Genomic DNA, 14,710 nt, shown 5'->3' with positions numbered 1-14,710 from the left:
AGGTCATCCAAGCGCCTAGGCCAGAACCTCGAGCCCCGCCAACCCAGACAGCTCCTTCCCTCTGCTTCTCTGGGGCTGCCTGGCCTCTCATTTTTGCTTCTCCTGGTGCATCTTGGTTCATGTAGTCCGTGGAGGTTGAATAGCAACAGTGAATCTCAGTTCCAGATTAATGGAAGGGAAAATCTGATTGGCCCTGCTTGGACAGGACTCCTGCCCCTACTCTACCCAGCCTGAGCCAGATATTCCTGGACCGGATATAATGTCACTAGGCTACCTCCTAGGTGCGTGGAATTGGGGGTTTCTCAGAGAACGGGAGGCTGCGACTGCCCTGACACCCCACAGAGTGTTGTGTTAGGATGCAGGTTTCACTGACGCAAGACTCCAAATAATAGCAGCTTAGACCAAAATGGAAGTTTATTTCTTGCCTGTGTGTAATAGTCTGCATGCAGACAGTCCAGGGATAATACAGTAGCTCCACGGTGTTTGAGACCCAGGCTCCTTCTAGCTTGTTGCTCTGCTCCTGGGATATGTGCCTTATATACATGATTGAAGATGCTCACCACAATCTCCACATTCCAGCCTGGGAAAGAGGGAGGGAGGGGATAGAGAAGACAGGTGCCTTCCTTTTAGGGCCACAATTCTTCTTGCTAAGTTCTCATTAGCCAGACCTTGGTCATACAGCCCTGCTGCTGCAAGACGGATTGGGAAATGCTGACTTTATTAGCTAGGTGGTCATGCATCCCGTCAAATATTCTACTATCCTGAAAGAAGGTCAAATAGATATTGGGGGGCAACCTCCTACAACAAGTAATAACGGCCTCGCTTCCTGGAAACTCATGGAAGTTTTTCTCTCTTCTGACTTCTAGCCTTGGGAGCAGGTTATTTATTGCCAAGAAAGAGGTATGGTGTGCATGGGAAGAATATCTACAGGGAAATGCTTCCAAAGGTGTGACCAGGAGGAGTTTAGACTAAATGATTTCTAAAATCCTTTTTTACATTTATGCCACTTCAAGAAAGGCCTGGGAGCCGGGCACAGTGGCTCATGCCTGTAATCCCAGCACTTTGGGAGGCTGAGGCAGGCAGGTCATTTGAGGTAAGGAGTTCGAACCTGGCCACCAGCCTGGCCAACATGGTGAAACCCTGTCTCTACTAAAAATACAAAAATTAGCTGGGTGTGGTGGTGCGCCTTTGCAATCTGAGCTATGCAGGAGGCCGAAGCAGGAGGATTGCTTTAAACCCAGGAGGTGGAGGTTGTAATGAGCCAAGATCGTGCCACTGCACTCCAGCCTGGGTGACAGAGCAAGACAAAAAGAAAGAAGAAAGAGAGAAAGAAAGAAAGAAAGAGAAAGAAAGAGGGAAAGAAAGAAAGAGGGAAAGAAAAAGAAAGAAAAGGAGGAAAGAAAAGGAAAGAAAGAAAGAAAGGCAGGCCTGGGGATGATGTGCCTCTTCCTCTATTCTAACTTAGGGCACAGAAAAGGAAGTTCTTGGAACAGATTGCAGAAGTGAATTTGGTAACACAGAGTTCTTTAAAGAATAGATGTCCAGGCCAGGTGCCATGGCTCACGCCTGTAATCCCAGCATTTTGGGAGGTCGAGGCAGGTGGATCACCTGAGGTCAGGAGTTTGAGACCAGCCTGACCAACATGGAGAAACCCCATCTCTACTAAAAAGACAAAAAATTAGCCGGGTATGGTGGCGGGTGCCTGTAATCCCAGCTACTTGGGAGGCTGAGGCAGGAGAATCACTGGAACCTGGGGGGCAGAGGTTGCAGTGAGCCGAGATCGCACCACTATACTCCAGCCTGGGCAACAAGAGCGAAATTCCGTCTCAAAAAAAAAAAAAAAAAAAAAAAGGAATAGATTTCCAGTGCTGTGGTTGTCCTTGTCATAGCCCAGTTCTGCTAAACAAGGGTGAGTCGAAGTTGTCTCCTTCAGACTCTAGAGTCACATATTAAGTGCCTGCCTGGTAACCCCCTCCTGTGGCTGGGCTGAACAGAGTTGCTCAGAGCAGCTAACCCACCAGTGAAGCTGTGGTGAGCATCTGCTGCATGCAGGGCCCTGGGCTGGCTGCTGTGGGGACCCACGGGGGCAGAAGGCTGTGCTCGCTGACCCTCTTCCTCTTAGCCACCAGGCTGACCTCATTTTCCGTTGAGACTTCCTGTTCTCCAGTAATTGCTTGGTGGGGCAAGAGGCTTCAGTTCCAAGTCAGCAAATGGGATCTGAGTCATGATGTATATGGTAAGTGTGCCTCTGCCCACGGTATCTTCACCAGCTCAGCACTGGGTGCTGGGCACTGGGGACTGGGCAGGTGAGGAGGGCTGATTTTCACTCATGCAAAAGCATTGATTCTGTGTCTGCTGGGTGTCCGGCAATGTGTGTGCGCATGTGCACTTGTCAGGATAAGGAAGGCAGAAGGGTGGAAATGACTCTGAAAAGTTAGAGCTCAAAATGGACTTTGTAGCTTTTGGCCCCAGTGATGCCAAGATGAAGTAGGCTAGTAGGACAGCTGGGAGCAGAAAGAGGCCCAGACTCGGAATCAACTTGGGATCACGCTCTGGCTACAACAAAAATGTGTGACCTTCCATGGTCAAACATTATTTCTCCCCTTCATCTTTTTTTTTTTTTTTTTTAAGACAGGGTCTTGCCACTCTGTCGCCCAGGCTGGAGTACAGTGGTGCCATCATGACTCACTGCAGCCTAGACCTGCTAGGCTCAAACAATCCTCCTGCCTGAGCCTCCTGAATAGCTGGGACAAGTACCCTATTGTTGTTGTTGTTTTTTTCCCCTATTTTTTTTTTTTTTTTGAGGCAGAGTCTCGCTCTGTTGCCCAGGCTGGAGTGCAGTGGTGCAATCTCGGCTCACTGCAAGCTCCACCTCCCGGATTCACGCCGTTGTCCCACCTCAGCCTCCTAAGTAGCTGGGACTACAGGTGCTTGCCACCACGCCCGACTAATTTTTTTGTATTTTTAGTAGAGACGGGGTTTCACTGTGTTAGTCAGGATGGTCTCGATCTCCTGACCTCGTGATCCCCCCGCCTCGGCCTCCCAAAGTGCTGGGATTACAGGTGTGAGCCACCGTGCCCGGTGTTTCCCCTGTTGTTTTAAAAAAAACAACGATAATGCCTTGCTCAGCTCACGAGGACTACAAAATGGAAAAGAGAATTGGGCTGTGAGCCTTGAGAAGGCCCGCTCTGCATTTTACTCATCTTTGCGGCCCCTTCAGCACCTAGCGTGGCACTGTGTGTGTGTTCAGCGCCTAGCGTAGCGCTGTGTGTGTGTTCAGCACCTAGTGTAGCGCTGTATGTGTGCATTAATTCTTCTGTGAGCGAGTGTTGCCTAGATTGAATTAAACAACAGCAACCCAGAAAGCACCTGGTCCACTTTCCATATTAGAAAACAGAGACCCAGAGAGGGACAGTGACTTGCCTCAGGTCACACAGGCTACCTGGGAAGATTAAACATTGACCTCATACATGCTCTGCATTCAGTCAGCATCAGTGTCCTTCTTTTCCACGTGGCAGCATCAGGACGTAGAATCCAGATCTTTTCCTCTGACTCCTCAGCTCTTGCACCTCACCACATTGCTGAGTTATTCATATTTAGCTGAAGCCAGCTAGCTAGTGAGGGCTGAGATGGGATTAGCTAGCAGGAGGACTGTTGCTGATACCTCGTCCACCAAGCTGCCCCTGTACCACGGCTTGGGTACAGCGACTAAAGGGCAGGAGCTCTGGAGCCAGATTGCCTGGGTTTGACTCCCAGTTCTGCCATTTGCTAGTTGTGTAATCTCATTTAATGTCTCGTTTATGTCTCAGCTTTCTCATCTGTAAAATGAGGATTGCAATTGTATTTGACCTCATGAAGTTGTTGTGAGAATTAGATGAATTAAAATATGTACTTAGAAAAGTGACAGGCAGGTAATAAGCACCTTATTAAGTGTTTGCTGTTATTCAAGGATAACGTTCGGCTTTTATTGCTGTAGTGGTGGTTGCGGAGTTGATGACTATGGTCAGCCTTCACAAGGACAGCTGTGGATGATGGTAGAGTTTGTTGTTGCTGAATAGGATAAGATTCCTAAAGAGCGTCTAAAGGACTGGGGGCTCTAGCATATAAATTCTTGGAGGGCTGGTGTGCTTGGTAAAGACTCTTAAGGGTTGAGTATGGTGCCACATAATTGGTGGACAATTAGAAAACAATGACCGCCAGCTCCTAGGGAGGATCCAGACCTTGGATACTCATCCTCCATCCATCCACAGCACACCGAGGGCCCAGATGGGACACCAGCTCCTACAAGCATATTGCCTTTTAAGCCCCAGCTTCCATCCAAATTTGCTTGCATTGGAAAGTCAACGGAACCCCTAGCACAAAGACGGTGGCTGACGGCCAAAGGACTGGAGCCAGGAAAACTATGTGACAGGCAACTTTGCTCCTGCCAAGAATGAGGATGTGATTTCCTATCTCCACCCCGCAGCAGGCCCCCAGCCTCCTCTCATCCCCATTCCCCTTCCACCCCCAGTCCTATGGGCCACAGGTTTCTGCCTGAAAAAGCAATTTGGAGCTGCTCACACAGGATATCTCCTCCTGACCTACTTCCTGAGTGCTGAGGCAGAATGCTTGCTCTACTGAGAAAGGCGGCATTAGCTCAGCATTCCCCCAGCCAAGCATCATACCGGATCTGACTGTCAATCACTCACTCACAGCCAATGGCCACACCTGAGAAGGGTTTTCTTAATGGCTTTCCTATGTCAATACCTGGGCTGAGTAACCCAACAGGCTCCTGGAGTAGAGCTGAACCTGTTTCTTGGGATATTGCGCTTTCTATCTTTCTGGTTGTGTGCTTGCTTTTGTAATTTGGTGCAAAGCCACCATTTGTCATGGTCCCAGGAACTCTTTCTGAGATTGTAATTCCAAAATATTTCTACTCCAGTCATCATCATCATCATCATCATCATCATCCCTTACAGAGTACCACTATGTAGTCAAATATTTTACCTATTATCCCTAATATGCTCGCCACCCTACCTTGCAGGGTGGATATATCAGGACAGTGCTTCTCAGACTCTGATGTGGCTGTAAGTCACCTGGGAATCCTGCTAAAATGCAGATTCTGGTTGAGTAGATCTGGGGGAGGCCTGAGGTTCTGCATTTCCAGCAAGCTCCCAGGTTCTAGTACCTTGAGTAGCAATATATGAGGAGAAATTTTTTGGTTGAGTAGATCTGGGGGAGGCCTGAGGTTCTGCATTTCCAGCAAGCTCCCAGGTTCTAGTACCTTGAGTAGCAAAATATCAGGAGAAATTCTTTAGTTGCGAGTGACTGAAATGCGATGTGAACTAGTTAAACAAGAAGTGGAATTTATTCCAAGGGTATCTGGTGTCTCACAAAGCCAAAGGACAGGATTGCAGCTGGGCCTCCAGAAGAGTTGGGGCCAGGGATTCGAATGCCAGGAGGAACCTCTTGGTCTCTCGACTGCTTTCTCCACGCACCCAATTCAAAGCGTTGTCCTCTCTCCCTCCCTTCCTTTGCTCCACTCTTTCTTCCTTTCCCCCTCTGTTCTACTTAGTGCCAAAGCAACTCGGCCCACAGTCCTTTGGGTTCCATGTCTTCTCCTTGATTTTGGTGGTGCACATCTTCCAGTAACTCCCTAAGAAAGTGAGCAAAGGAAGGAAAATTTTTGTGGACTAACTTACCTAAACCGTCTTCCCGCAATTGCTAGTGGGTTGAGTATAGAACTGCAGCTTCTAATGTGGCTGCTGTGACATCCAGTGCCATTTCACTCCTCTGTCCTCTGGAGCTCATGTCTGGAAGTTGTTAGATTCCTTCTGACCCCCAGTTCCAAAAGTTGACAATGATGTGGCTTGGGATGAGTTGTTCCTCATTCATTATATGGGGCACTTGGTAAGTCCTTTTGACCCCAAAATTGATGTTTTCTGCTCTAGAAAAAAAATCTGAATTGTTTATTTAATAATTTTTGCCTTTCTCTTTTCTTTGTTCAACCCATCTTGAACTCTCAGTGTTAGGATGTTGGATCTTCTGATGTGATCCTTTAATTTTGTCTTTTGTATCTAATTTTTTATCTCTTTATCTTTTTGTTTTACTTTCTATGAGATTTTATAAACGTTTCTCTATCTTAAGTTGAATTTTTAATTTTTATATTTTTAATTTCATATTTTTAGTTTCCAAGAGTTCTCTTTTCTTTGATCTCCGAATATTCCTTTTTGAAATAGAATATTGGCTGGGCAAGGTGGCTCATGCCTGTAATCCCAGCACTTTAGGAGGCTGAGGCAGGCAGATGGCTTGAGGCCAGGAGTTCTAGACAAGCCTGGGCAACATCTCTATTAATAATTTTAAAAAATAATAAACTAAAATAAGACAGTTCTTATTTCATTGATGGAATAGCTTCTCTTTTTTCTCTGGAGATATTATTATTCTTTTCCTTTTTTGCACTTTTCTTCTGCTCCCTACATTCTCTCTCTCTCCTCTCTTATTTCTTTATTTTGGTCTCCATCTTTCATGTAGGCTTTCTGTGTATATTAAAGAGTGAGGCACCAAAAAGCTTACTGGAAGGAGAGCTAAGTTGTGAAGGACAGAGTGGACCTTTTCATTGTACCTTTTGAATCTTTTGAGTTCTGAACCATATTAATATAGAACCCATTTGAAAAACAAACCCCAAAACCCCTCATCTTCAAGGTTATGTGAAGCTTTATGTGCATGGGTAGGGCTCGTCCACTGGGGAGCTTCACTGCAGAAATGTAGAGTGGATGTTTTAGCTTCTTTGCTGAGTGGACGCCACTGCAGAAATGTAGGTTGGGTGTTAGCTTCTTTGCTGAGTGGACTGCAGATGTCAGTGTCTTAATGTTGTCTCTCTAGGTTATGTCATCTTTTTTATTTTTTATTTTTGTCTCGCTCTGTCTCGCTGGCTGGAGCGCAGTGGTACAATCATAGCTCACTGCAGCTTCGAACTCCTGGGCTCAAGCGATCCTCCAGCCTCAGCCTCCCAAATAGCTGGGACTACAGGCACAGGCGCTATTCCCAGCCCCAAGGTAGTCTTTTCTGATAGGAATCGTCTGGACTTCTGTCTGGGTATAGGTGTTGGGGGAGGGTATAAGCCTAGCTGCCAGTTTTCGGGAACGAAAGTGGGAGGACAGCTGGGTATCCCTGTGTTCTGAGTGCCGATTTTCAGCAGGTGCCTCAACCCTCTCCCCATGACGCACAGCTGTGCTTGCCAGCCTCTAGAGCAGCACTTTGCAGACTGTCTATGGGGAAGGCACAGTTTTGAAACTCCCATTCTGTCAGGGACATGTACGTGGTGCTGCTGGGCGTGAGTAGGCCCCATCTCACACAGCACATGTCTCACTCCAGGAGTTCAGACATCCAAACTGGCCTGTATCCTTCAGCCAGAAGAACCCACTGATCACACACTGAGTGCTGAGGCAACGTCAAATTTCTGTGAAAATCCTAAACACATATTCTTGCTTCCTGTACTTATCTTATTGGAGCTAGTAACAGTTTGTGGACCTAAACCAGTTCCTGGACCACACCGCAAGAGCACTGCTCTGGAAAATAACAAACCTCTGGTCACTTGCCTTGGGGAGGATCTGTCAACAGGCTTTGAGGGGTTGGTGAAGGAGTCGGGAGGGTCGAACTGCTCTGTAAATAGACTTTCAGCCCATCCTCCATCTCAGGTCTGTACCTCGTTCCTACCTCCCTTGCACCTGTATCTCCACATCCAGTGCCTTCCTGGATTCCTCGTATCCTGTTGGTTCCTTCCTGCAAGCATCAGGCTGTGGCTTTTTTTGCTATCGTTGTTGTTGGGACTGAGTCTCGCTCTATCGCCCAGGCTGGACAGCAAGGGCACCATCTCAGCTCACTGCAACCTCCACCTCCTAGGTTCAAGCGATTCTTGTGCCTCAGCCTCCCGAGTAGCTGGGATTACAGGTGCCCACCACCACGCCCGGCTAATTTTTGTATTTTTAGTAGAGATGGGGTTTCACCATGTTGGCCAGGCTGGTCTCGAACTCCTGACCTCAAGTGATCTGCCCACCTCAGCCTCCCAAAGTGCTGGGATTACAGGCGTGAGCCACCGCACCCCGCCAGGCTGTGGCCTCTATTGCTTGGCCAAGACATTCATTTACTACTCCTTGTTCTACTTATTTCCTCTTCCAGTCTATTTTGTCCTCATAGCTTATACTTTAAAAAATCCCTTTACTATTGTTAAGATAGCAATACTCCCCAAATTGGTCTACAGATTTAACGCGGTTCCCATCAAAACCCCAGCACCCCAGCAGACTTTGCAGAGCTGATCCTAAAACTGTACGGAATTTCAAGGAACCCAGAATGGCTCAAATGATCTTGAAAAAGAAGACTGGAGGACTCACACGTCCCAACAGGAAAACTTACTACAAAGCTACAGTAATCAAGTCAGTGTGATGCTGGCGTAAGGACAGACATATACACCAATTCTATGATGATTCAGCGGGGAGAGAATGGTCTTTTTGGCGAGGCGCAGTGACTCATGCCTGTAGTCCCAGCACTTTGGGAGGCTGAGGCAGGCAGATCACTTGAGGTCAGGAGTTCGAAACCGGACTGGCCAAGATGGCAAAACCCCGTCTCTATTAAAAATAAAAAAATTAGCCAGGTGTGGTGGTGCGTGCCTGTAGTCCCAGCTACTCAGGGGGTTGAGGCAGGAGGATCGCTTGAACCTGGGAGGCAGAAGTTGCAGTGAGCCAAGATCGCACCACTACACTCCAGCCTGGGTGACAGAGTGAGACTCCGTCTCAAAAAAAAAAGAAAAAGAATAGTCTTTTCAACAAATGGTGCTGGGACAACTGGATGTCCACATGGAAAAGAATGAAGTTGGACTCTTACCTCATACCATGTGCAAAAATTAATTCAAAACAGATCATAGACTTAAATGTAAAAGCTAAAATCTAAAATTTTTAGAAGAAAATATAAGTAAACCTTCATGCAGGAAAGCCTTAGATATGACACCAAAAGCACAGTAACAAAGGAAAAATAAATTGGGCTTCATGAATATTAAAAAATGTTGCGTTTCAAATGGCACCATCGAGGAAGTGAAAAGAGAATCCAGATAATGGGAGAAATATTTACAAATCATATATCTTATAAGGGACCTGTATACAGAATATATAAAGCACTCTTACAACTTTATAATAAAAAGACAAATAATCAAATTTTAGGGCAAATGAGCTGAATAAAACATTTTTCCAAAGAAAATATACAAATGGCCAATAAGCACATGAAAAGATGTTTAACATCATTAGCCAGCCAGAAAATATAAACTCAAAACCGCAAACAGGCCCGGTGTGGTGGCTCATGCCTGAAATCCTAGCACTTTGGGAGGAGGAAGCAGAAGGATTGCTTGAGCCCAGTAGTTCAAGACCAGCCTGGGCAACATAGTGAGATCTCATCTCTACAAAAAAAATTAAAAATTAGCTGGGCATGGTGGCCGGCCATGTGCCTGTAGCTCTAACTAGTCAAGAGGTTGAGATGGGAGGATCACTTGAGCCCAGGAGGTCCAGGCTTCAGTGAGCCATGATTGCACCACTGCACTCCAGCCTGGGCAACAGAGTGAGACCCTGTCTCAAAAAATAAAGCAAAAGAAAACCCACAACGAGACAGCACTTCACACTCATTAGGAGACTGTTATTTTTAAAAAGCAGATAATAACAAGTATTGGTAAGGATGTGGAGACACCGGAATCTCCTACATTACTGGCCGGAATGCAAAATGGTGCAGCCACTTTGGCAAACAGTCTGGCAGTTCCTCAAAAAGCTAATCACAGAGATACTGTATGACCCAGCAATTAACTCCACTCCTAGGTATACACATTCACACAATGAACGAATGTGCATAGCAGCATTATTTATAATAGTAAAAAGGTGGAAACAACTCAAATTCCTATCAGCTGGGGAATGTATAAGCAAAATGGATATCCAGTGAAATAGCTATTCAATGATAAAAAGAAATGAAGTACTGAAACATGCTACAGCATGAATGAACTTTGAAAATATTATGCTAAATGAACATCACAAAGGACCACAGCGTATGTGATCCCCCTGACAGGAACTATCCAAAATCGATACAGACAGAAAGTAGATTAGTAGTTGCCTAGGCTGGGGCTGGGGATAAGGAAGGGATGGGCACTGGGTTTCTTTTGGGGATGATGAAAATGTTCTAGAATCGATTGTGATGATGTTTGCACAACTCTGTAAATACTAAAAGCCACTGAACCGTACACTTTAAATAGGTGAATTGTGTGGTGTGTGAATTATGGCTCAGTCTGCAGCTCTCCAGTGTCATCCCCATTGAGTGTGGAAGCCTCCAGCGTACCTTATGCATGGGGCTCCTCAATCATCACCACATAGGACATTGCGTCTAAAGTGACACAGCTGTTCTTAATTGAATGGTTATTTAATTAAGGGATTGCTACTGGCTTCATTTGGGGATGTCAGTACCTTAAAATGGTGTTTATCAAGTCAGACAGATAAATAAACTGGGTCAGACTCTACTCTCTTATTCCCATGGAAATCATTTTATCTTATTTATTTATTTATTTATTTATTTATTTATTTATTTTGACACAGAGTCGCACTCTATCGCTCAGGCTGATCTTGGCTCACCGCAACCTTGGCGTGATCTTGGTTCACTGCAACCTCCGCCTCCCGGGTTCAAGTGATTCTCCCACCTCAGCCTCCTGAGTAGCTGGGACTACAGGTGTCCATCACGCATGCCTGGCTTTTTTTGTATTTTAGTAGAGATGGGGTTTCACCATGTTGCCCAGGCTGGTCTCAAACTCATGAGCTCAGGCATTCTGCCCACCTCAGCCTCCCAAAGTGCTAGGATTACAGGCCTAAGCCACTGCACCTGGCCCCCACCCATTTTGTAAAGCCTCTAGCTCCATTTCCCTCGTTATCTTGACCACATTTTCCCCTCATAGCCTTGACCACCTTCATTGCATGTCTCCCAGAAGGACCCAGCTGCAAGGACCTCCCAAGATCACTGAGAAATTCAGCCCCCAGGAATTGAAGCTTGGAGGTAGCCAAGACCCCCCAGTGGCTCAGGCGTTCGGAAGGAGTAAAGGAGTAAATGTGAATCTCAGTGCCAGTTTGCTTCTGGGCACATTCCTCAGACTCAGAAACCAGGCAGGGGAGGGCTGAGTATCGGGGCCCTGGCAGCTGGGCAGAAGGAGGCGGGCTGGGCCAGAGCTGCGCAAACCTTGGCATCAGAGGTATCCTGAGTGCACGGCTGCTCCTGTGCCCAGAGATGGGCAATGGGAACACTGGCACCATGGTGAATCAGTGGCGGCATCTCAGGGAGGAATGTGAGCCCCCCGGGCATGCTGGGGTGCAGGTCTGACCAAGCTGAGGAGGAGAGGCAGTAAGCCAAGCGCAGTGGTGGGGCTGGGAGGGCCTCCACACTTCCAGACTTGCTGGGACTGAGTGGTTCTAATCCCCCAACTCTACTGAGGCAAGTTAGTGTTCAAATCCCAATGAAGCCACAAACATGCGTGGCATCCTGATAAGTCTCTTAACCTCTCTGAGTTGTTTTCTCACCAGTAAATGGAGGGATAATACCCCCTTGTAGCATGTTGCAGAGATCATGTTGTGAAGTCTTACACAGCTCTGCTGCTCAATGGGTGATGGCTTGCGCTGTAGCTAGGACACTCACCCTTTTCTTGGGGGCTATGACCCCCCCAAATATCTAAGATTTAGCTTTGTTATTCTCATTTCTTATCCACTGACAATTTAACTGGGGCAGGGTGAGGAATACTTTTTTTTTTTTTGAGATGAAGTCTCACTCTTGTCCCCCAGGCTGGAGTGCGATGGCACAGTCTCGGCTCACTGCAACCTCCGCCTCCTGGGTTCAAGAAATTCTCCTGCCTCAGCCCCCCGAGTAGCTGGAATTACAGGTGCCTGCCATCACACCTGGCTAGTTTTTTGGTATTTTTATTAGAGACGGGGTTTCTCCATGTTGGCCAAGCTGGTCTCGAACTCCTGACCTCAGGTGATCCACCCGCCTCGGCCTCCCAAAGTGCTGGGATTACAGGCATGATCCACCTCGCCCGGCCTGGAATACTTTCTAAATTTGTGCTTTATTTATTTCAATATTTCTCTCTTTTTCGGCTGGTACAAGAAATACATCCTTGTAACAAAAATACAAGCATTGTAGGCTGGGCGCGGTGGCTCACGCCTGTAATCCCAGTACTTTGGGAGGCCGAGGCGGGTGGATCACTTGAGCCCAGGAGTTCGAGACCAGCCTGGCCAACATGGTGAAACCCCATCTTTACCAAAAATATGAAAACTAGCCGGGTGTGGTGGTGCACATCTGTGGTCCCAGGTACCTGGGAAGCTGAGGTGGGAGGATCGCTAGAGCCCGGGAAGTTGGGGCTCCAGTGAACCGTGATTGTGCCACTGAACTGCAGCCTGGGTGACAAAGAAAGACCCTGTCTCAAAAAAAAGTTAAAATTAAAATATTGTAGAAAATAATATTAAACAGGATTTAAAATTTTCCTTAATTCTATCAGCCAAAGATAATTGCTATTAACAGTTTTGTGTCTATTAGGTGGGACCTCAAATGACTCTAATTAGATTGAACTGATGACCACGTTTTAAATGTCTCCCCCGCTTTCACCTCATTTCTCACAGCCCAAGCTGAGTCATGGGTGAGCTCCTTCGAAAGTGGCCTGTGGCCAGGTCCACAGCACTCACGCCTTAGACATAGCCCTGATGGGCAAGCTCGGGCAGCCCTCTCCAGTCCTCTCTGGAATCCACTGCCAGTTTCCTCCCTCTGGGCAGAGGGAAGGCAAGGAGGAGGGTGGAGGTGGAACGGAGCTGTGGACACAGCTACCTGCTAAACGTAGATCCGCACTTACCCCCTCGGTGCCCGGGGGAAGTGAGTGAAAACACCTGTGAAGCAGCCAAGTATGGAAACATCCTTGCACATACCAGAAACAGTGTGTTGGCAAAGTGCTGTCTGTACATATCTATACACAGACACACACGCATGCACACACATTATACATGATTGTGTGTGTGAGCAGTTCTTCCCTTTCCCACCCGTTAACAAGCTCATTTCCTTACAGGAAACTTATCTGCAGATGCTTGCATTTATATATGAGAGACCAAGCTTTCTCCGCAGGGGACCTCCTACCTACACAAATTAGCCCAGAGCTACAAAGAAAAATCCTACTAGTGATAATAAATGTTCCTTTAAACCAGAAGGGTCCAGCATTATACTAGAGGGCTTCAACAAGGCAAAGGCCTCTGGCCCCTCTGGCCTTTAATAGCCCAGCATTCCCCAAAAGCAACAATGCCCCAGACCCTCCACACCTTCAATGCAGAGTTGGCTGTACTGCAGAGGTGCAGCCTCCTGCGACACTTCTTGGTGTTCATTGTTAACGGTAACTCCCACTAATACATTCGCCTCTTCTTCAGCTTCTAAGATTCTATCTCCTCCGTGAAACGTTCTTGGCCAATGGCAAGAGAAGGGGAAATTTCACTTGGCTCTACTTTGCCTCAAGGCACAATGTCTTTGAGACTTCTTCAATTCATCGTATACAAGGAACAGCTCCTTGGTTTTATGTAACATGAATAATATGTGCTGCCCTTATTCTTTGATTTGTCTGACCTATTTTGACTTGTTTGCTCCTGATAATCTTTACGTCTGTCCATGTCAGACTATGTTCTCCTGTATCACCGTGTTCTTAGTACAACCCTTAGTATCCTGGGTAAACAGTGAAAATCTCAAAAGCCCATCTGTAAGAAAACATATAATAAGAGCAACACTAAGATTTATTGAGTGCCGCACACTCTTATAAGTACTCTACACGCATTAACCCATGTACTGCTCATAGCAACCCTGTCAGGAAGGTACCACTATCATTTTCATGCCACGCATGGGGAAACTGAGGCACAGAAAGGGGAACTGACTTGCACAAGGTCACACAGATGGTGGAACCAGACATCACCCAGAAACCCACAACCTACAACTGCCAACCATGTAGTGTTTCGCCTTCCATTTTTCCCCTTTGTATATGAAGGCATTTTGTTTTATTTCAGAAAACTGGGATCATAATTGTACTTAATAGGTGTGTTATTTGGTTTAGGGTATACATTTGTAATAGTTATGACATGACTTTTAATTTTAAAAAGTTTTTCATGTGACAGAAGCTTAACATTTTTATGTTTATTAATCTTTTCCACTGTGAATTCTGCCTTTTTTTTTTTTTTTTTAGATGGGTCTCACGCTCATCGTCCAGGCTGGAGTGGGATGGTGCAATAATGGGTCACTGCAACCTCGACTTCCTGGGCTCAAGTGATCCTCCCACTTCAGCCTCCGGTAGCTGGGACTACAGACACACGCCGCCACGCGCGGCTAATTTTTTGTATTTTTGGTAGAGACAGGATTTTGCCATGTTCCCTAGGCTGGTCTCCAACTCCTGGCCTCCAGGGATGCCCCTGCTTCAACCTCCCAAAGTGCTGGGATTATAGGTGTGAGCCACCGCACTCAGCTTGCCACTTTTTTATATTTGGAAAATTCTTCTCCATTGAGTCACTATCTTGTCTTTGGTTTTATTGTTTGTTTCTTTCTTTCTTTTTAAACTTTATTTTTTTTTAGAATAGTTTTAGATTCATAGGAAAATTCACAGCAAAATTGGGAGGAAGGTACAGAGACTCCCCATATGCCTCCTGTCCCT

General features: G+C 46.5%; 1 protein-coding gene across 3 annotated transcripts in view; it reads left to right on the top strand.

Moving 5' to 3' along the window:
- The window catches only part of NINJ2 (ninjurin 2), a 93,432-nt gene that overhangs the window by 48,629 nt on the left and 30,093 nt on the right, over positions 1-14,710 (top strand). Inside the window, exon 1 of one of the 3 annotated variants that reach the window (XM_054442621.2) lies at positions 2,135-2,236. The exons of the other annotated variants lie outside the window; for them this stretch is intronic. Coding sequence (XP_054298596.1) covers positions 2,225-2,236 — 12 coding nt within the window. The 5' untranslated portion in view covers positions 2,135-2,224. Of the gene's footprint in view, positions 1-2,134; positions 2,237-14,710 lie in introns of those variants that run through there. 3 annotated transcript variants of the gene reach the window in all.

Source organism: Pongo pygmaeus, chromosome 10 (genome assembly GCF_028885625.2).
Source record: "Pongo pygmaeus isolate AG05252 chromosome 10, NHGRI_mPonPyg2-v2.0_pri, whole genome shotgun sequence".
Classification (NCBI taxonomy): domain Eukaryota; kingdom Metazoa; phylum Chordata; class Mammalia; order Primates; family Hominidae; genus Pongo; species Pongo pygmaeus.
This window is presented reverse-complemented; position numbering and strand designations above follow the sequence as displayed.